Source organism: Bufo bufo, chromosome 5, assembly GCF_905171765.1.
Source record: "Bufo bufo chromosome 5, aBufBuf1.1, whole genome shotgun sequence".
NCBI lineage: Eukaryota > Metazoa > Chordata > Amphibia > Anura > Bufonidae > Bufo > Bufo bufo.
In genome coordinates this window covers 43,186,330-43,209,708 of record NC_053393.1, presented here as the reverse complement: position 1 = coordinate 43,209,708, position 23,379 = coordinate 43,186,330, and the positions used below count along the sequence as shown (strand labels likewise).

The 23,379-nt window shown below is 42.4% G+C and overlaps 1 protein-coding gene across 1 annotated transcript in view; it reads left to right on the top strand.

The window, feature by feature from the left end:
- The window catches only part of FER1L6 (fer-1 like family member 6), a 240,040-nt gene that overhangs the window by 188,986 nt on the left and 27,675 nt on the right, over nucleotides 1-23,379 (top strand). The window contains exons 27-36 of the mRNA XM_040431685.1: nucleotides 2,236-2,361; nucleotides 7,676-7,736; nucleotides 8,551-8,693; nucleotides 9,612-9,743; nucleotides 10,677-10,805; nucleotides 12,721-12,848; nucleotides 13,982-14,152; nucleotides 15,891-16,045; nucleotides 19,670-19,812; nucleotides 21,618-21,706. Coding sequence (XP_040287619.1) covers nucleotides 2,236-2,361; nucleotides 7,676-7,736; nucleotides 8,551-8,693; nucleotides 9,612-9,743; nucleotides 10,677-10,805; nucleotides 12,721-12,848; nucleotides 13,982-14,152; nucleotides 15,891-16,045; nucleotides 19,670-19,812; nucleotides 21,618-21,706 — 1,277 coding nt within the window. The remainder of the gene's footprint in view (nucleotides 1-2,235; nucleotides 2,362-7,675; nucleotides 7,737-8,550; nucleotides 8,694-9,611; nucleotides 9,744-10,676; nucleotides 10,806-12,720; nucleotides 12,849-13,981; nucleotides 14,153-15,890; nucleotides 16,046-19,669; nucleotides 19,813-21,617; nucleotides 21,707-23,379) is intronic.

Sequence of the window (23,379 nt, the reverse complement as noted above, 5' to 3'; positions counted from 1 at the left end):
TTTCCTTTCTTCATGGGAAAGGGAATTGTCCATCCACCTTACAGACCCAGAAAGGGCTTTTGTCCTTACACACTCTCACGGCTTTAGCCGCTGTATTAAGGTACAAGAAAACTCGTATAAGCTGCTTACGAGATGGTACAAGTCCCCGGAGTTCTTGCATAGGCTTAATGCAGATTTCCCAAGTGAGTGCTGGAGGTGTAGAAAAGACGTAGGCTCTCTGTCACACATTTGGTGGCACTGTGAAAAGATTAAAGCGTTCTGGACCAGTATAGAAGCTCTGATAAATGAGGTGTGTGATAAGCAGGTTAAGCTGGATCCTAAACTGATTCTGCTTTGGTGCCCTAATGACTCGCTTTCCCCCTGTAGATCTGATCTTCCTACTATGCTCATCACGGCGGCGAGACTGCTCATCCCGCTGCTTTGGAAGGATACTGAACCTCCCACTGTTTCGATGTGGAGGGATAAGGTGGATCAGATCTACAGGTTTGAAGAGCTGGCCCACTGGGAATCTTGCACGCGTTCCCGCTTTCTGAAAATCTGGTCGCCCTGGAAGACATATAGGAAGTTCCCCTGACGGAGTTGGGGAAAACTCCCCTACACCCCCCCCCCCCTTCCTTTCCCTTCCTTTCCCTCTCTTTTCCTCTTATTTGTGTTATATTTGATTTTTATTGTCTGTCACATTTGATGTATCATTTTGTACAACATGTGTTGCACTGACATGCATTTGTGGTCACTTCCATGACCGATTTGTGACTTTGCCTTACCAGTGATGCTACGATGGTTTGTGATCGATTGATATGCCTTACTTACTTTGAATAAAAATAAATTTGGTTAAGAATATAACTACTATAATACTGCTCCTATGTACAGGAATATAACTGCTATAATACTGCTCCTATGTACAAGAATATAACTACTATAATACTGCTCCTATGTACAAGAATATAACTACTATAATACTGCTCCTATGTACAGGAATATAACTACTATAATACTGCTCCTATGTACAAGAATATAACTACTATAATACTGCTCCTATGTACAAGATTATAACTACTATAATACTGCCTCCTATGTACAAGAATATAACTACTATAATACTGCTCCTATGTATAAGAATATAACTACTATAATACTGCTCCTATGTACAAGAATATAACTACTATAATACTGCTCCTATGTACAATAATATAACTACTATAATACTGCTCCTATGTACAAGAATATAACTACTATAATACTGCTACTATGTACAGGAATATAACTACTATAATACTGCTCCTATGTACAAGAATATAACTACTATAATACTGCTCCTATGTACAAGAATATAACTACTATAATACTGCTCCTATGTACAAGAATATAACTACTATAATACTGCTCCTATGTACAGGAATATAACTACTATAATACTGCCTCCTATGTACAAGAATATAACTACTATAATACTGCCTCCTATGTACAAGAATATAACTACTATAATACTGCTCCTATATACAAGAATATAACTACTATAATACTGCTCCTATGTACAAGAATATAACTACTATAATACTGCCTCCTATGTACAAGAATATAACTACTATAATACTGCCCCTATGTACAAGAATATAACTACTATAATACTGCCTCCTATGTACAAGAATATAACTACTATAATACTGCCTCCTATGTACAAGAATATAACTACTATAATACTTCTCCTATGTACAAGAATATAACTACTATAATGCTGCCTCCTATGTACAAGAATATAACTACTATAATACTGCCTCCTATGTACAAGAATATAACTACTATAATACTACTCCTATATACAAGAATATAACTACTATAATACTGCTCCTATGTACAAGAATATAACTACTATAATACTGCTCCTATGTACAGGAATATAACTACTATAATACTGCTCCTATGTACAAGAATAGAACTACTATAAAACTGCCTCCTATGTACAAGAATAGAACTACTATAATACTGCTCCTATGTACAAGAATATAACTACTATAATACTGCTCCTTCGTACAAGAATATAACTACTATAATACTGCCTCCTATGTACAAGAATATAACTACTATAATACTGCTCCTATATACAAGAATAGAACTACTATAATACTGCTTTCTTTTATAAGAATATAATTGCTGTAATACTGTCACAATGACACCACTGTTACTAACATTACCAGCATCTATACATTTTCCTGATAACATTTCTTTACCTTGCAGGAACTATTGAGAGGCTCAATCAGACGTTCCACTAAAAAGAAAAAGAGAACAATAGCAGATGAGTCTGCAGAAAATGTCATAGACTGGTGGTCCAAATACTACGCATCCCTGGAGAAAGTGCAAAAGGTATGTACAGCTGATGCGCCTTGTGGGGATCCTGGACCCAAATGCAGAGCTCTAACATGCCCCCCCCCCCCCAACCTGCCATGTGTCATTCATTGCACCAGGTCTCTTTGTGATTGCAACCGTTGCACCTCTATCTAATTTATATACACATACATAGTGCTATGTCCAGCTGCAGTGACCAAACATAATACCACCTCCTACCCACATAAATTCTGGAATACAGGTTCCAGTTATAGTGCCAGTCCCCAGAGAATTCCATACATTGTCAGGAAAAATACTGCAATGCAGTGCCCACATAGTGCCACGCAGTGCCCAGGAAACAGTGAATTATTTACTCACATAATAGATACAATAGAATCTTGTCTTTTGGCAACATGACAAAATCTGTATATTGTTCCAAGGCTTAAAGGTTATGAACATCTTTGGGACCAACAGTTTTTTATCATTGCATTTTACTTATTTTGGGCTAGCAATAATTTTTTTAATTGGTCTTTATTAATAATTTTCAACAGTGTTTGCTCTACAGCTTTCAGTTTCAGTATGTTTGCAGGCTGTCTCGCCCTCTGACAGCTCATAAACATAAATCATAGCTAAAATCATAACAGTTTGATAAGAATATGGCTTAAAGGGCATCTGTCAGCAGTTTTGTACCTATGACACTGGCTGACCTGTTCCATGTGCACTTGGCAGCTGAAGACGTCTGTGTTGGTCCCATGTTCATATGTGCCCGCATTGCTGAGAAAAAGAATGTTTTAATATATGTAAATGAGCCTCTAGGAGCAACAGGGGCGTTACCGTTACACCTAGAGGCTCTGCTCTCTCTCTGCAGCTGACAAGGTTTCATGGACGGGTAAGGCATGATGACGTTTACACTATCTGGCCTTGCCAAATAAAGTGCAGAGAGTGCATCAGTTACTGTAACGACAACGCCCCCGTTGCTCCTAGAGGCTCATTTGCATATATTAAAACATAATTGTTCTCAGCAATGCGGACACCTATGAACATGGGACCAACACAGATGTCTTCAGCTGCCAAGCGCACATCTAACATGTCAGTCAGTGTCATAGGGACAAATCTGCTGACAGATGCCCTTTAAATGAGTGTTTATGAGCTGTCAGGAGTTTAGAGATAAGGTCCATACATCTTGCTGTCAGAGCAGCTCCCTGACATATTCAATGTAAAACAGAAAGCAAGACAGCCTGCAAATACACTGCAATCGAAGGCTGTAGGAACTAAAAACTGTTGTAAATTTTTAATCAAGACCTATTGAAAAAAATGACTATTAGCCCAAAATATGTAAAATGCAATAATCCCAAAAAAAATTGTCCTTGAACGTGTTCATAGCCTTTAAGAAACAATCTGTGCAACATCACAGGCTTTAAAAGGGGGCTGTCCAATTTATAAAAACATTTTTCCTAAACCTTTTTAATAAATTCTGCATTAATAGAGAGGGGGTCCTTTGGTGAGGTCATTTATGTCTTGGCTAGAATGGAAGGTGGTTCGAAAGAGCGTCTCTCTCTGTCTGGAGGACCTGACCTGTCCTATATTACTCAGATAACCCAATTGTTTTGAATGGACACTCTGTAATATTTAGTTTCCCCTGAAGTGGCGCTGTAGTGAAACTGAACACTTACTGCCAGATTTCCCCACTGATCACAGCTGATCACCAGGGGTCTTGGCAGGGGGGACAATTTGTGGTCAGTTTATTATCAAGAGACCCTTCTAACAAGTAGGAATTGTCCAAAGTCGTCAACCCCTTGAAATAACTGCTGTCTTCTTACAGCGCCCAGATTAAATATCAGATGAAGCTACTGGAGAAACACGACATAAAAAAAACCACTTCATCTTAATGAGATTGTCTCTTGTGGAATTAATTCACCTATAATTAAACTGACTTCCAGGAGAACGTTCTCTATTTAATAATTTCCTGCTAGGCGATTCCGGATTAATTATGCAGTAGAAGCCATGGCTGTGCTGATCCAAACTCCCAGCTCCTCTAGGCTGGACTTCCAAATACGATTGGTGAGTGTAGTCCGAACCCTGCCCACCAGCTGTAGCCACACAGTTTAGAAGGTAATATCCCTGTGAACCCAAAAATTTGTCTGCCCTAAGGGTGCCGCGGATGGGTGGGTTGCTTTGTGGAAACCAAGCCTTGTTTCTAAATTTTTTATTGCAACCTGTTACAATGTCCCCATGACAGCAACCGTTTCCTTTACACAAGTCACAGTATCCCTTAAGCCAGGCACAACTCTGTCAGTGTTCCCATGAGTGGGTGTAACGGTCGCGTACACACACACACACAGGGGGGAGGGAAGTGACCACTGCGCTCCACCCTTACCCCTGGCCCTGCCTACTTGCCTCGCGAGTCCTAATGACAGGGAACAACTGGACGGCAATCCCTAACTTGGAGTAAGTGCAGGGATGACAGACAGACAAACAACAGGACGTGAACGGACCGAGTCAATACCAAGAGAGCTACAAAGTACAAAGGGAGCAAGCAGAGAATTGTCAGGAGAAGCCGGGGTCATAAATACCAGGAGAGCAGCAAAGTACACAAGGAGCAGGCAGAGGATCGTCAGGAATTCAGCAGGAGGTAAGTACGCCAGGAAAGACCAAATCACAGGTGGAACCTAAATTAACAGGCAACCTGTGGCCAGCAGGCTGCCTGTATTTATAGTGGGGAGTGAGGGTCATGTGACGTGGCCAGCGTCACATGACCGACAGACCAACCAGTCGAGCACTGAGTGATCAGCTCGGCGCTCAAGGCAGACTTAGGAGCAGGGAGCCACCCAGCTAGTAACGCCGCCCTGGGAATGAGGTCAAACACAGATCCTCATTCCCAAAGCTAAGCAACAGGTCTGCGGGTAATGGGGGACTGAGTGCACCTTCGGAACCCCATTACAGTGGGACTGAAATTGTTGAAGATTTGAGCTCTGAAGTCTGTAGGATTGTGAATACAGCTCTGGTGTATAACACAGATTGTAACTCACAATGTAACTGTAATTAGTACAACATAGGTAATGTCATGTACTGTATGTGCACAGTGACTCCACCAGCAGAATAGTGAGTGCAGCTCTGGAGTATAATACAGGATGTAACTCAGGATCAGTACAGGATAAGTAATGTACTGTATGTGCACAGTGACTGCCCCAGCAGAATAGTGAGTGCAGCTCTGGAGTATAATACAGGATGTAACTCAGGATCAGTACAGGATAAGTAATGTATGTACACAGTGACTGCACCAGCAGAATAGTGAGTGCAGCTCTGGAGTATAATACAGGATGTAACTCAGGATCAGTACAGGATAAGTAATGTAATGTATGTACACAGTGACTGCACCAGCAGAATAGTGAGTGCAGCTCTGGAGTATAATACAGGATATAACTCAGGAGCAGTACAGGATAAGTAATGTATGTACACAGTGACTCCACCAGCAGAATAGTGAGTGCAGCTCTGGAGTATAATACAGGATGTAACTCAGGATCAGTACAGGATAAGTAATGTATGTACACAGTGACTGCACCAGCAGAATACTGAGTGCAGCTCTGGAGTATAATACAGGATGTCCAATGTGTGAGAGAGAATCTAAATCGCACATCCTCATTACTATGCTTTTGATACAACAACTGTTTTAAATTTAAGCAAGATAAACAATGGCTATACAGCACTATTATCATAAATTTGCTATGCACTATTAGGAGGCATTAGTATACAGTTTGATCAAAGAGCATAGGCCCACTTACCACGACAAGGTCGCCTCCTTTCAGTTTGTGTTCCTGAGAGGCTGTGAACAGGTGAGCTCTTTGCACCAGTTCACATGCGGTGCTGGACGGTGGCCGTCGCTGCTTTTGTGCCGTGCTGGTGGAGTAATGGGACCCGGGGCCTTGGTGGCTTTTCTGCACAGTGGGTGCTGTGTGGCTACTGGGTCCCATTGCCTGCTGGAGCGGTGTGGGGGAGCGATGGTCGTCGCACTGCGCTGCGCCATAGTTAGAGTAGATCCCCACTTAAGTGGGCCTATGGTAAGTGGGCCTATGCTCTTTGATCAAACTGTATACTAATGCCTCCTAATAGTGCATAGCAAATTTATGATAATAGTGCTGTATAGCCATGTTTTATCTTGCTTTAATTTAAAACAGCTGTTGTATCAAAAGCATAGTAATGAGGATGTGCGATTTAGATTCTCTCTCACACATTGGATACATAATACAGGATGTAACTCAGGATCAGTACAGGATAAGTAATGTAATGTATGTACACAGTGACTGCACCAGCAGAATAGTGAGTGCAGCTCTGGAGTATAATACAGGATATAACTCAGGATCAGTACAGGATAAGTAATGTATGTACACAGTGACTCAACCAGCAGAATAGTAAATGCAGCTCTGGAGTATAATACAGGATATAACTCAGGATCAGTACAGGATAAGTAATGTAATGTATGTACACAGTGACTCCACCAGCAGAATAGTGAGTGCAGCTCTGGAGTATAATACAGGATGTAACTGAGGATCAGTACAGGATAAGTAATGTAATGTATGTACACAGTGACTCCACCAGCAGAATAGTGAGTGCAGCTCTGGAGTATAATACAGGATATAACTCAGGATCAGTGCAGGATAAGTAATGTATGTTCACAGTGACTCACCAGCAGAATAGTGAGTGCAGCTCTGGAGCATAGTACGGGATGTAACTCAGGATCAGTACAGGATAAATAATGTGAAACTGCACCTACAGATTTATAGATTTTTCTGTAGCATAATTTACCTGCTAGTTTATGGTCATTAACAGTATTTAAACTATCAGGCTGTATGGTCTCACATCTCACTGTAGCCCCTGGTTCATTCTCTACTTAGAACATTTTATTAATAATAAGTATATCATCTATAATACAATATGTTAGATGCTGTGCATTATAGCCTCTCCACTCAGCTGTTCATGTATGTTTTGAAATATTGGAAACAACTGCTAGCAGATTTCTGAAAGCACCTCTGGATGTGAGTATACTCGTACTATGCAAGATACTGTAATGTAAAATCAATACTGCAAGGTTATTTATTATTTTAAAATAGGTATTGATTACATGTTGTCACTTATTTCTGCCATTGCTGTAAAATAATTTATTTTCCACTTACAAGAAAATTGCTGTCTGGTGGGGACACTGAGCAGAAGCTTGACAGAGTTTGTAAAGGCAAATGAAATTTTTCCATTCCATATATTTTGTCTAAAATGACATTGTTTCATGTACGTGCTGCTGTTTTTCATTAATATAACAACTTATTGATATAAAGGTCTGTAAATATTCTGTTTCTTTTAGGCCAAAGCTGCTGCTGCTGCAGCAGGCACAACTCCAGGACCACCGCCAGCAGCTCAGGATGGTGAGTATACAGATACAAATATATGTGTCATAATAACCAATTTTCTTAATCTTAAAATGTATCTGTCATTTTTGCTTCTAATATGTAGGGACAGTGATAAGAAATGTTTTTGTAATATACTTTACGGCTCATTAACACGACTGTATGGCTACGGTCCCCGTGTTGCGGCCCACAAATAGTGGTCCACAATGCACGGGCACTGGCCACGTGAATCCCACATGGGTCCTGCGGTGCGGACCCATTGATTTGAATGGATCCGCGATCTGCTAAATATGGCAAAAGACAGGACATGTCCTATCGTTTTTCTGTATTTTGCGGATCGCGAACTCATTCAAATCAATGGGTCTGCATCTACAGCACGGAGATCACATGGCTGGTGCCCGTGTATTGCGGCACCACAACCATACGGTCATGAGAATGACCTCTAAATAAGTTTTGCTAGGGAAAGTCCGTCTTCATAGTTCAGCACAGTGCAGTACTGAACTGTGAAGACTATGCAGCTGTATTTTTACACTCCATAAATATGTCCAAGCCCCTCTTTTAGTGATTTCACCATCACAACCTCCTCTAGCAGAAAGCTCCATAGTATCTCCTTCTATGTTGATGTAGAAAGCTTCTTTCATTTAGATGTAATGTAGAGGATGTCCCCTTGTAATTTGTTCCAGTCCTGGTTATAATACTCCACTATGTGCTCTGTTTGGTATTCCTATCAGCCTATAATCATTATTCAGGGTCCTATGTGCTGTCAACATAGCTACCATAGCATAGAAAACATTCTAGAAACGTTTGACACTTATGGGTTTATTATCCGCAGCCCCCAAGGCTTCAAAGACGAAAGGGCATGTCACATTGTTGATTGACGATGAGCAGGATAAAAAGAAGAAAGATGGCAAAAAGGGACTGGATGTGGTTAAACCGAAGCCAAAAGAAGAAGGGCCGAAACTCGCAACATTGCAGGTGACCTAGAGAAAATGACTTATCTGATCAAGTCTTCCATGGGAACACGTTGGCATTGTTCAACAAGCAAAAATACCAATTTAGTGGTTGGACAAACTCCTTTGACATGCAAAGAAAAGTCCCATAATGTCTCTAGTCTTTTAATGACCCAGTATCCCTATACATGAAGCCCAATATTAGTGTCCAGTGTTTTGTAGGCCATGTCACTGGTGTCCAGTGGTCCAGTGTCCAATCTCCTGTTATCCAGCTACTCAATATCACAATACTTTTGAGGCTGGAGTCACACATGCAGTTCTTAGTGTGGTTTTTGATTCAGTTTTTTTTCAACCACAGGAGACAGATTAAAAAGGAATAAGAAATAGAAAAGAAGGACTTCTCCTTCTCCTTCCTGCTGGATCCACTTCTGCACAAGTGATTCCAGCCTACCGTAACTCCCCACTGCTCTTTGTGGCAAAGCTGGCCATACACATAAGAGGGCACGCGGCCAATCATTTGTTCTACTGACACCTATCTCCCTTGTCCTAAACACTCGAGTGTGCTTATTCGTTAGTGGAGACCTACTAATGCAAAAACACTGACAATGACTTGGGACTGTCAGGCCAACAAACGTCTTAGAATCTCTGGGTATACCACCAAAATGGGCAGGAGCCAACACCATTAATAGTATCTAATGTGTATCAGCAGCTTTACAAAGCAGAAAGGAGCAACTGCCATCTGATGGCTGCTCTATGTTTGGCCCTGGGACTACTCACTTTTTTCTGGTATCTTCTACCTTCTCAATGTTCATTGTGTGTCCACTTGGCGTTCGCATGTGTCCACCTAGGAGGGAAATAGAACTGTGCCATAGGAGGTGCCATATCATTAGAGCATTATTATTCTCCTCTCAATCCATTATTTGGCCATGTTTTTCTGCATTAGATATATGATGGGGAGCTGGAGAGTGAATTTCAGAACTTTGAAGACTGGGTGAGAACATTTGAACTCTTGAGAGGCAAAGCCAACGACGAGGACCATAGTGTCCACGATAACAGGATTATAGGTAAATTTAAGGTAAGTAGTTTACACAAATTTACTCTCATTTTTGTAAGACACTCAAGATCCCCTAAAGGTGGACCCATTGTGTGCACACATTACATGGTCAGCCGTTCATTTGAAGTAATGCTGCTTTTTCTCTGCAAGGAAATGTACAGGCAAATCAGGCTTAATAGCTGGCCACCGGGGCTCTGAAGCTGGACCTATGGTGAGCCGATGGTTGAAATCACAGTTTTAACTGAAGAAACCTTTAAAGGGGGTTTTCTCACCTGAAACATTGGGGGCATACCAATAGGATATACCACCAATTTCAGATAGGTGCCGGTTAGACCTATCTAGAACCAAGCTTCCAAAGAAAACAAGAGCACACCAATAGAAATACATTTTTGGGGGCACCACACATGTGTGGTGCGATCTTGTTCTCTTTGGGAGCTTTGTGCTAGAGATAGGTTCGGGTCCCACCTCTAGGACCCTATCTATCTGACATTGTTGGCATTTCTTAGTGATATGCTACCAAGATTCCAGATGAGACAACCCCTTTAAGTGCCATGATTGAGTCCGTTTTTACTCTTGATAACTGCTTTTTCAGAATGCCCTGTCTTTTTTTGGGTTGCCATCCATCTTGTTGTGGGTGGTTTTCTTTTACCTCTTTTCCATTGGACACGGTTTCTTATAAAGCAACATTCACATGTGTTTTGCACTGTCTGTTGGAGGATTACCCACTGTATGCCTCCAACAGACATGGTATACCTCCATGGGCATATAGCGGCATCTGTTGCTGATAGGCTTCCATTGTGAAAAAAAATACACACACCATGTAGTATACACTTTTTTAGTGGATGCCTCTGTATGGAATAGCGCACCCCTCTAATGAAATGTGAGAATGTACATTAGTGGGATTTTTATGGAATTTCGATAATTTGAATATTCTACTCTCTTTCTGAATCTAAGGGTTGTTTCAGCATATCTAAAAGCATGGATGATCTCTCGAGCTCTATGGATACCCGACAATTGAGAATTCTTCAGGGAATCCCTCCAAACCATTCTGTAAAGGTTCTCATCCGAGTCTATATTGTTGCTGTAAGTTACTTCGTAATGAAGCAAGAAAATATTTGGAGGTGGAAACATGCACATGTCATATTGCTACTACCCCCACTGTACTGTATACCGTGTTTCCCTGAAAATAAGACATCCCCCGAAAATAAGACCTACTTCCAGTTTTGCCTCTTGCTGTAATATAAGGCATCCCCCCGGAATATAAGGTCCCAGAAGTTACAGTAAGGCGTCTGACTCCTCTGGATCGTAGCGGCGGGCGCCGTCGCGCAGCTCACTGATTGGCCGCACCGCAGCCAGATCTGTTCAGGCGGTGCGAGGTCTCTTTAAATCAGAGAGCCTGCGCCGCCGCCAGGACAAGCTGCCGCCTGCTGCTCGCTCTGCCCTGATGGAGTCTGGCTGACTCACATTTAGACAGTGAGTGAGTTGCGCAGGGCAGGAGTCGGGCACATTGTGTGGAATCCTGCCGGCACGGACACACAGGCGTGACTGAGGTAGGGGGGGGGGGAATGTCTGATAAAGTGGTTGGGGGATGTCTGGTGAAGGTGGGAGGGGGGAGAGACTAAATAATCCACTGTCCACTGGCACAGGGGAGGGGGGTCACTTAAAATTACACAGAGGGATCAGAGGGGGAATCAAAATGACACAGGAGGATAAGAAAGGGGTACTAAAATGGTAATCCCCCCTCAGATTCTCCTTGTGTCATTTTGATTCCCCCCTCTGATCCCCCTGTGTCATGGAAAAATAAGACATCCCTGAAAATAAGACCTAGCGCATCTTTGGGAGCAAAAGTTAATATAAGACACTGTCCTATTTTCGGGGAAACAGGGTATTAGTAATAGTTCAGCACTGTATGGTGGTATTTCTTCATGTTGTATGGTGGTTTTACTTGAACACTGATGGTGGCATGACTTGAACACTGTATGTTGGTATTCAATGTTGTATGGAGGTACTGCTTGAACATTGTATAGTGGTTTTACTTGAAAATTGTATGGTGGTATTACTTGAATATTGTATGCTGGTATGACTTGAAAACTGTATGGTGGGATTACATAAACATTATATAGTGGTATCCCTTGACCACAGTATGGTGGTATCACTTGAACATAGTATGGTTGTATTACTTGAACACTGTATGGTGGTATTACTTGAACATATTATGGTGGTATTACTTGACCATAGTATGGTGGCATTACTTGAACATAGTATGGTGGCATTACTTGAACATAGTATGGTGGCATTACTTGAACATAGTATGGTGGTATTACTTGAACATAGTATGGTAGTATTACTTGAACATATTATGGTGGTATTACTTGAACACTGTATGGTAGTATCACTTGAACATAGTATGGTAGTATCACTTGAACATAGTATGGTGGTATTACTTGAACATAGTATGGTAGTATTACTTGAACATATTATGGTGGTATTACTTGAACACTGTATGGTAGTATCACTTGAACATAGTATGGTGGTATTACTTGAACATTGTATGGTGGTATTACTTAAACATGATATGGTGGTAACACTTGAACATTGTATTGTAGCATTTAGGCATTATGTGGTATTGCTTGGGAACCATACACTATTTTATTTTTCTTGCATATGGTAGAGGTAGTACTGTATAGCATCGATATTTAGGCATCTGTATGAAATTTGTCCGAAGTAAGTATATGATTAGGCACTGTATGGTATAGTTAATGGTACACTGGAAACCAGTGCATTATATGGAAGCAGGCCAACACAGGGCACGGCACAGGTCTATGAGCCCTTGCACTTCCATCTGTGCAGCAATGCCATACTGTATTTTATAGACAGTCATCCATACTTCCTACATTTACATGTCAAGAGATATGAAGCCTGAAGACAGCATACCAATACATGGCATGATTACTAGTGACTATAGGTAGTCCATAATAACTCATATTGTCTTTACTAGGGATTTAACCTCAGCCCAGCTGATCCAGATGGCAAATCTGATCCATACATTGTCCTGCGACTGGGAAAGACGGAAATCAAAGATCGAGACAATTATATTCCCAAGCAACTTAATCCAGTATTTGGACGGTAAGCAGTTCTCATATAGAACACTACTTATGTCTCAAAGGAACATTTTCATCTTATATAAGCCCCTATTAAATCTTAATAACATTGAATTCAGTGAAGGCACAGCCACGAATCATGGGGCTCCTCTCTACAAAGACTTCCTTGACATTTTAGTGGTCTACTCTACATTTCACTGTGTAATCCCTTTCTTCATTCTCTTTTCTTGCCTCTCACCTTGGGTGATCCTTTAAAGGGGTTCTCTGTGATTTTAATATTGATGACCTATCCTCAAGATATCTGATATATCTGAGCAGTGGTGGCATCCCCGTCGATCAACTGGTGGGAGGGGCCGAGGCTCTCAGGTGCTGCATCCTCTTCCTCGACCTGTGAGGTCATGTACAATGGTCACATGGGCTTTTGTGCAGTTCATTTCCATTGGAATGGCATTCAAAGGCAACAGAGCTGCTCACTGAGCCACTGTGCGAATTAGCTATTATCCCCAAGGCTATTCACTTCTGGCCATACATGTCCCCTCCATGGCCAGCTAATTAATACAATGGGAGTAGAATCTGCTCTTACATAGTGGTTATTTCTTGTGGCTTATAGAGGAGAACCAAATATCCCAGTGCAGCAGAAGCAAATACCACATTTCAGCTGTCTTCACCACAGTATTCAACTGTATTACCATCCTAAGGATGGTGATACAGTTGACTTCAGGAGAGCACCTGCACCAGGTGCATAAGTACTCCATTAATTAATGCTTAGAGTTTCAGATTGTTATGTGCCCAGCTGGTGGCCTTAAGGGGGGTTCAGGTGGCCCCCTGGGCATCGGACCACCAGGAAATTTCCCTGCAGGGTCTGTGGCCAGTCCACCACTAAGTATGCACATGTGCCATACGTTTCTTTTTTTATGGGATCCAGTGGGCGATGAATGCTACCATTTACATTGGACTTTACATTTGGTGCTGGGAGATTTCCATGATATATACTCCGAACAGAAAGCCCAAAAGCAGTATGCAAATAGCATAACGTGACGGTGTCTCTTCATAAATGGGACACTCGATAAGAACGCGTACTGTAGTAAATCTCTGTTACACTATGCAAGGCTAACCAAGAAATACACCAATCTCTACCCTCTTCATCTTGTTCCCCAGATCATTTGAAATCCAAGCTACCTTCCCAACAGAATCGCTATTAACCATCGTGATATACGACCATGACCTGATTGGAACAGATGACCTCATCGGCGAGACGAAAATTGATTTGGAAAATCGCTTCTACAGCAGACACCGGGCAACCTGCGGCCTGCAGAGTCAATACGAAATGTAAGATCTGTGCGCGCACCGCGTCAGCACAACTAATGAGGATAAATGTGCCTGGAAAACTATCTCGTAGAAAAGTGTAGAAAAATCTGACATAAAACAGACCAGTGCCTTCCACTGTGACCTCCCGGCTCCAAACACATCTCATTGACTTACAGGTTTCCAGGTGCCATCGTGGTCATAACTCAAGTGGTAATAACACATTTAGTAGTGGAGGGAGAAGGGGATACATTTTCTTTAATATATACATTAATCAAGCAGAAATCTCAAGTTTCAACCAAAATGTCAAACAACAGTTCTAAGTCCTCTTTTTTTAAATTTTTCTGGAGACCTCTGTTTTATCGCCCCCTTTTTCCTCATTCTAGAGGGGATTTCTGGGACTTATTTATGACCTATACGTAGGATAGGTTATCAATATAAGGCTGTTGGGGGGAAACCAACTCCTGCCACCCCACCAATCAGCTGTTCGAAGGGATCACAGAGCTCTGGCAAATGCTGAAGCTTCTTCGTCGGCCTGTGACGTCGTGTCCATTGGACACATGGTCTTTCTGCAGCTCAGTCCCATTCAGGCGAATGGGATGGAGCTGCAATACCAAACATGGCTACTATACAAAGCGCGGTGCCTTGTATACAGGGGTGCAGCTGCCTGAGGCGATAACTGAATTGACGCCCCCGCCCCCCCTGCCAAATTCTCAACCAGACCCCTTTCCTCCAGCCTTACTGTTAAAGGCATACTTGGAAAAAATTACATATAGTGCTCCAAAACATACTGGTTAATATAGCGATACATTTGAATATGCAGAGATAAATGCTTCATGCTCATTGCCCAAGGCCTTTCCCTACCCTACTTGTCCCTACCTGGTGCTGCCTGAGGCCTCATTGGCGGTGCACCCCTGCTTGTATACTACAAAGAGTCTATACCGCTCATCCGAGCGCTGCAGAGTCCCTTCAAACTGCCGATTGGTGGAGGTGTTGCGAGTCGGCCCTCTTCTGATCAGATATTGATGATGAGGATAGGTCAGGGCTAATGCTGGCCCTACACATCAGATCAATTAGGTCAACCAAATATGCAAATTTTGGTAAAATTGGCCAACAATCAAATGTGTGAGGATTGGGCATGCTGTTTTTTATTTTGTGTAAAGGAAGATAAGCTGCTTGTCTCCTCGGTCATGCCAGGAAATACATATATATGTAGGTCAAACGAGCATTCATCTGATAGCTGTCTAAAATATACGGCCAACTTTAGGCTACTTTGTCTCTGAGTGTGTGTGAGTAAGTGAAATTAAGCCGCCCCCCTTTCCAACATGTCACCCTAGAACTTAGAAAGGCCTCTGTTTTTTATCAAATTTCTACAAAACTAAAGCTTCTAGATCCCACTGCAAACTATCTAATAGATAAGTGTTTGCTGCCTTTTGTATTATTTTCATATTCATTTCTAGGTTTAATTCCCCTTTAAATCAAGGGCAATTCCAATCACTAAGGCTATGGGGGATAAGCATGGTGGAAACAAATTAAATTAGTGTTAGCGTAATCCCTTTTTGTTACTCCCATCATGCATCAGGGTTAAGCACTTTTTCCTGGGAGGAGCTTTGTCCTGTGCTCATTGTCACCCCCTGCTGAGTAAGACACATTGCATTTGCAGCATAGAAAAAAAATGGATGGGATGTGACGGTGCCATTCTATCCAACTAGCCTTCCATACGTTCGTCCTATCACTAAATGATGCCATGTTTTATTTGTAGAGAGGGGTACAATGCCTGGAGGGACAGCACCAAGCCCACAGAGATACTGACCAAGCTTTGTAAAGACAACAGGCTCCCTGTCCCGGTTTTCCAACCTGGTCAGATACAGATTGGAAGCAAGGTTTTTTCAGGGCAAACCGTGTTTGATCAAGACGGTAAGTGCAGGACATTCCTGGTAGAGGTAAGGGTTATCCTCGCAGAAGGATTTCTGGAATAGGAAATTAGCTTGAAGACAAAAAAAAAAATCACTTTTCGCTTCATGTATTTATTATAAGATAGGAGTCAGGGGTGTTGCTCCTCGTTTTTAGAACCACATAACTCCTATGAGAGCCACAATGTCCCTCATACCAGCCACAATGCCCCCACAACAGGTGCAAAGTCTATTATCATAGCCACTATTCCCCCAGTGCAGCCACAATGTTCTTTAAAGAGGACCCGTCCCCCTCCCCTGATGTGTCTGTTTTAGTAACTATTTGCATTCCCCGTGAAATAACAATTCTAGAGCATCTGTTGTTATGACTCGATGTTGTGCCATTTCTCTATTATTCCTGCTAGAAGTTTATGAATGAATTTCCAGCAGCTTGTAGTAAAGGTACAAATGGGTCTTACCAGTCAGGGGTGTGGCCCTGCAGTCTGAAACCCGCAGCACTGATTGGACAGAGTCAGACACACCCGCTAGTTGTAACAACCAGCAGTACCTTTACTGCTGCTGCTGGCAATTTATTTGTAAACTTCCAGCAGGAATAATACAGGAATGTCACGACATAGTTGTAAGAATAGATGCTCCAGAATTGTTATGACATGGGGAATGCAAGTAATTACTAAGACAGACATGTCAGGAGTGGAGACAGGTCCTGTTTAAGGGGATTTTCTGGTTGTTTAGCCTCCGGATAGGTCATCAGTATCAGAACGGTTGAGGTCCAACACCTGGCCCCCCAGACAGCGGCACTCCATGAGGCCAAAGACATCACATTCATGGGTCATGTGGCCTAGGTGCCTCTCAGTCCCATTCAAGTGAATGGGGCTGAGTTTCGTACCAAGCACAGACGCTATATAATGGATGATGCGGCTGTGCTTGGTACGCAGTCTCTTCAAACAGACAACCGGCGGGGGTGTCAGGCATCAGACCCCCACCGATCAACCGTATTGATGACTTATCCTGAGGACAGGTAAACAATATTAAACACCCAGAAAACCTCTTTAGGCCAGCAGGCCCTAGTGCCTTATGCCACAAAGTCCTAACAAGTCGTATGAATTGGGGTTGTCCTGAAAGGAAATCCTCTTAAAATAGACATCTCCTATGTCCACATGTATCACTGGACCCAGGAATGCAAACTTCTCTGAAGTTATCGGTTTATTTCCAGCCATTACTCTTAGGTTGTGTTTTCCATATATTTGGAGTTAATAAATTTGCATTAAATGACACAAAAAGGTGCAAAAATATGAAAAAAAGGGAAATATTTTTTTCCCCTTAAAGATGCTCTGTCACCAGGATCAACCCTATTAAACCAGGCATATAGCCTGGTAGGGTTGATATACATGAGTAAAACAATACCTGTCTTTTCTTTCTAGTTGAAAAATTAGACTTTTATTCTTATGCAAATAAGCCATTGGAGCACCAAGAGGTGGGCATATGCGGTTTGAGCACCACTCCCGCGACGCCCCTGGTGCTGACTACAGAAGCCTCCAGCTCTTCAAAGATGCTCCCTCTCCACTTAGATTGGCAGTGTTAGACTTCACATCTAGCAACAAGTTCTCATACCTGCGCACTCCTTCGCAAACGCGGCGCATGTGCACCCCGTCTTTTGCTGCTTGCCGAGCAGCAAAGATGATTAGTGCACACACGCTGTTGACGTCATTCCACCGGAAGTGGAGACAACTGCAGATGAAGCCGATGGTGCCTCCACTTCCGGGTGGAATGATGTCAACAGCGCATGTGCACTAACCTTCGTTGCTTGGGTGTGCAGGTGCTGTGCTTGTTAACAACTGTGCAGGCGCGAAAACTCAGCGCTAAACGTGAGGTCTAGCAATGATAATCAAACCTCAAAAAGGTAGGGGCATGTTTGGAGCGCTGGAGGCGTCTGTAGTCAGCACCAGGGGCGTTGCTGGACTGGTGCTCAAACCACATAAGCCCACCTCTTGGTGCTCCAATAGCTCATTCACATAAGAAAAAATCTAAATTTCTCCACAATGCCGGCACCTAGAAAGACAGGTATCATTTTACTCAGCTAGATCAACCCTACCAGGCTGGTCTAATAAGGTTGATCCTGGTGACAGAGCCTCTTTAAAATTTTTGCTGAACTTTAAAAAAATAAATAAATTCCCAAATGCCTTAAAAATTATTTTTATAATTTACTTTATTAATAGATTTTGCCTTTTTACTAAATAAATTGGCACCGAAAGTGCTGATCTCTGCCGCTCTTTAAATTCACTATATTCACATATCGCTGACTTCTCAGCGGTGTGCGGAGTACGGATTCCTTTGCGGTGTTGGCACATTGCTGTGCGCCCTCAGCTTGGCTTACTGGTTATGCCAGGATTAGCTGAGCAGAGCGGGCACAGGCAGGAGCAGCAATGTGTGCTCCTGCCCGTACTCCATTGCTGCACTACTCCGTACAAGTCAGCGATGTGCGAATAATAGTGAATTTCAAGCCCGGCAGAGATCAGGAGTTTAGGTGCAAATTTCTCTAGTAAAATGGCAAAATCTGTTAATAAAGTATTTTATCAAAATTATTTTTAGGGCGTGTGGGACATTTTTTTTTTTTTTTTAAAGTTCAATAAAAGTTTAGTTACTCTTTAATAATAAATGATGTTATACATGGAGATCATTGAACACTAATGATGTCAATTCTGCAGCAAATCTCCGGAATACATTTCTCTCCAGCACTATGTGGAATATTCATGAAATGACCCCACAAGGAACTGAAAAGTGAACGACAAAGTGCCGATAAATATTAATGTAATATCTGAACTCGCAAATGGAAACTTGGCCGAAATCCCTACATCTTAAGGCTGTGCCTCGAGACACTCGAGCTTCTGTATAGCAATTCTGTTTACCAATTCATCCCATCCAATATCAGCTTCTGTTCCATAGACTTCAATGGTTATTGATTGCCGCATCACACACATAAAACCAAGATGTTCCTACCCTTCTTTCTCCCATCACGCTACATCTCCCAAAAGAATAATAACTGTGGGACATTTAGGCTCTAATCCCCAAACTTGATAGAGGCAGTGGCTCTCGTCTGTATGTTCGTCTATGCCTGGTACTGCAGCCCCACCCCATTGACTTGAATAGGACTGGAGACCAACCAGTGATTGCTGCAGCCTCCTCGCAGCAAACCATGCACAGCGCCACACACTCTATAGTGGCTGTGATTGGTATTGCAGCCCAGGCCCATTCATTTGAATGGGACTGAGCTGCACATAGGCCATGTGACCGATGAACATGTCACTGGCCTAGAAAGAGGCAGCAGCGATCATCACCAAAGTTGATAGGTGGAGGTCCTGGTAGTCAGACCCACACCAATGAGATATTAATGACCTATTCGGAGGAAAGGCCATCAATATTCTACTCCTAGAAACCCCCAATAATACAGCCCATGGGGCCAAACTGTACCTCTTTTTATGCCTAAGATTTCATACAGCATGCAGAGTTTTTTGTAAAGTTTTCTGTAACCTGATAGAAAAATGTACTGCAATACCCTATATAGGTACTATAGGGCGGCACATGGTGCGTCATCCATGGCATCTAACCAATATCTTCTGCTTCACAATAGATGAACAAGTAGAGTCCTATGAACACCTTGCACTGAAAGTTCTTCATTCCTGGAAGCAGATCCCAGGAATTGGATGCCAACTGGTTCCTGAACATATCGAAACCCGAGCCCTGTATCACCGAGATAAGCCTGGAATAGAGCAGGTATGGAGTGATGGAGATAATACACACTTCAGCCGCTGCAGAACTTCTTTGAACATGTATGTCAGTAGCTGCCTGTTAATGAAGATGAAGCTCCAGTATTTGTGGCATTGAGACGAGACCCTCGCCGATTGCCGGAAAGAGGGGGATTGAACCCATAGATACATTTGGACATTTCTCGTAAAACGGGCCCGTGGTCATTGTGCTCCTGAAGCAAAGAGTTTGTGGAATCTCAGGGCTTAATGTCCTCCTAATGCCTTCCATCATTGTCTGATAGCTGGCTGGAGAAAGCACGTAATATGTCAGGGCTGGGGGCAGTGGGGGAGGACTCCTGCTGCAGCCAGTTGCCTTACAGACAGAGTCTGAGGGAAAACTATGGCTGATATCTAAGGAGACACTTAGAAGATTTTTTAAATATATTTATTGCTCACAGCTTTTAATGTAAGACAGAATAGGATTTAAAAAATAAGAGATTAAAGATACATTCACACTTGCGTTTTTCTTTTCCGGTGCTGAGTTCCGTCAAAAGGGCTCAATGCCGGAAAAGAACTGATCAGGCATATCCCCATGCATTCTGAATGGAGAGCAATCTGATCAGGATGCATTAGGATGTCTTCAGTTCAGTCATTTTGACTGATCAGGCAAAAGATAAAACCGCAGCATGCTACGGTTTTATCTCCGGCGAAAAAAACTGAAGACTTGCCTGAATGCCGAATCCGGCATTTTTTTCCATAGGAATGTATTAGTGACGGATCTGTCATTCAAAATAACGGAATGCCGAATCCGTCCCTCCGCAGACCGAAAAAGAGGTGAAAAAAATAAATGCCGGATCCGTTTTGCCTGATGAAACCAGAAAGACGGATCCGGCATTCCAATGCATTTTTCTGACTGATCAGGCATTTTTAAGACAAATGTAAAACGCAAGTGTGAAAGTAGGATCCGTTTTTGTCAATGGGGACAAAGTGTAGCTGAACAGATCAGAATGCTCCAAAATGCATTCCGTTCCGTTTGGTTGCGTTACCATACCGCAAGCTGTGGTTTTCTTTCCGTCTTGGGATGCGGAGCAAAATGTTTTCTCAGATTCAATAGAAAACGGATCCGTCCCCCATTGACTTACAGTGTTGTTCATGAAGAATCCGTCATGGCTATGTTAAAGATAATACAACCGGATCCGTTCATAACAGATGCAGATGCTTGTATTATCAGTAACGGAAGCGTTTTTGCTGAACCCTGCCGGATCCAGCAAAAACGCTAGTGTGAAAGTAGCTTAAAAAAACTGGGTGGATTAGACGACCCAGTCTATTATCAGAGATGTATCAGGTGGCTGTAGGTCCAGAGGCAGGCAGCCAGTATCCTCTTTCATCATGGACCTGCCTTCAGGTACCCCCATAATAAACCATGTGCGAGCAGATAATATTTGCATGTTACTTTACAGCGGGCCCCCAGAATGAATTTTACTGGTGGTCCCTAAGCATGCCAGTCTGAAACTGGGCTCACACCAATCATACTGTTATGGCATATCCCAGATGGTAATACCCTTTTAAAGGAGAGATAGTCTGGAAGTTCCTCCATCATCAAACTTGCAATTACTGCTTCTTCTAATAAGTGCGGATAATCAATGAGCCGTGAAATTACAAGCGGTGGAGATTGTTACTATCTGCTTCCCGGGATCTAATCTGCAAATGAATGAATGTGATTGTGTATACTCTGTATAAATGTATTCAAATATTTAATTCCATTGTTCCACTTCAATAAGGCAGAAATTCATGATAATAACATTCCCGATACGCGCTCTTATTTTCTTGTAGGGACGTATACAGATGTGGGTGGACATGTTTCCAACTGATCTGCCCCTCCCAGGCCCTCCTGTCGATATCGCACCCCGAAAACCCAAAGGGTAATTAGGAATTGGTTTATTCTTATTATTTTTTTTATTTTTTAATGAGGATTATTCATCTTATTATAAGCAGTAGTACAGTAATACAGGACTCGATAGGTCTAGATTGGCTGAAAATCATTTGATCATCTCACATTTACAGGATGAGATCAAGAGGTAGGTTCATAGAAGAATTAGTGGCAAAGCATTAAAAATAGAGACAAAAAGACATCAAGAATTGCAGAAAGAAAAATTGCATGAGGGAATTGACACATAATTGACTATGCCTGGTAAAAGCTAATGCTAATATAGTTGTTAGAGATGAGCGAATCGAATCTGATGAAGTGGATCCGAATTTCAGGAAAAATTCTATTAGGATTTCGTCGCACTTCATGGTAACGATCGCAATTTTTCCTAAAATGGCGACTACACGTGTGAGGACATGGGGCAAGGAACTGAGGGAAGGCAGGATGACCCATAATGCCATGCATGCAGCCAATCAGCAGCCAGCCAGCCCTGTGATGTCACAGCCCTATAAATACGGCGGCCATCTTGGATTCAGACATTTTCCAGCGTTCGGAGTTCAGAGACAGACATGAGAAGGCGCTAGGGACAGCAATAGGAAAAACCTCATTGTGACAAAAAAAAAACTGAAAAAAGAATTTATAAGTGCAGGGAAAGGATAGGGAGGAATCATTTCACAGCATCTTAGTGCAGGGACAGACGTCAGAAGGCGCTAGGGACAGTGATAGGAAAACCTCATTGTGTAAAAAAAGCGATTTACAAGATTATGTGGGAATCCAAAAAGCCATTATACAGCTCTGTCATTCCAGCAATTTGTTCATGGGGTGCAACTGCTATATTGAAAAGCCTTTAGTGGCCTATATCTGTGGAAAAAGAAAAACATATACGCAGTTCACTTCTGCAGCCATACGGTATGTGGTGAAAGCATTTAGTGGCGTATTTCATTACAAAAAGAAAAATATATGCACAGTTCACTTCTGCAGTTATATGTGGTGAAAGCATTTAGTGACATTTTAGTGATATATATACGCAGTTCACTGTTGCAGTTATTTGCGGTAAAAGCGTTTAGTGGCCTATTTCAGTACAAAAAGAAATATATATTCTTAGTTAACTTCTGCAGTTAAATGTGGTAAAAGCGTTTAGTGGCCTTTTTCAGTACAAAAAGAGAAATGTATCTGTCGCTTTTAGGGGTGTTTTAATTTGCTTTTAATTTATTTAGTTCAGCTACAAGTATGTCAGGTAGAGAAGTGCCAGGCCATGCACAGAGGAGTGGCAGAGGCCTAAATGTTTCTGGGGCAGGCAGAGGTCGCAGCAGAGTAAGGGGTCGTGGCAGCATGAGTCGCAGCGAGCGGCCTGAACTCCCGGTGTCATCTAGCAGTCGTGTCTTGAATAGCAACCTAGCGGTTCTTGATTGGTTAACTCGGTCATCCACTTCATCCCAAGTGACATCAGACACCCCCAGGCAACAGTCAGTGGGTTCGTCAGACACAGCCCTTAGTTGGCATGGCCAAGGTCACTTTGTAGTCTCCTGATGCTGCTGCTAATTGCACTCATTGGAAGCCGACTGGCACCAGGAGAGGTATAGAGTGGGCTCAGCATGCATGTTGGTACCTGCATCTCTTAAATTTAATGGAGGCCATTTTGGCACCAAAAATGATAAAAAGCAGAGT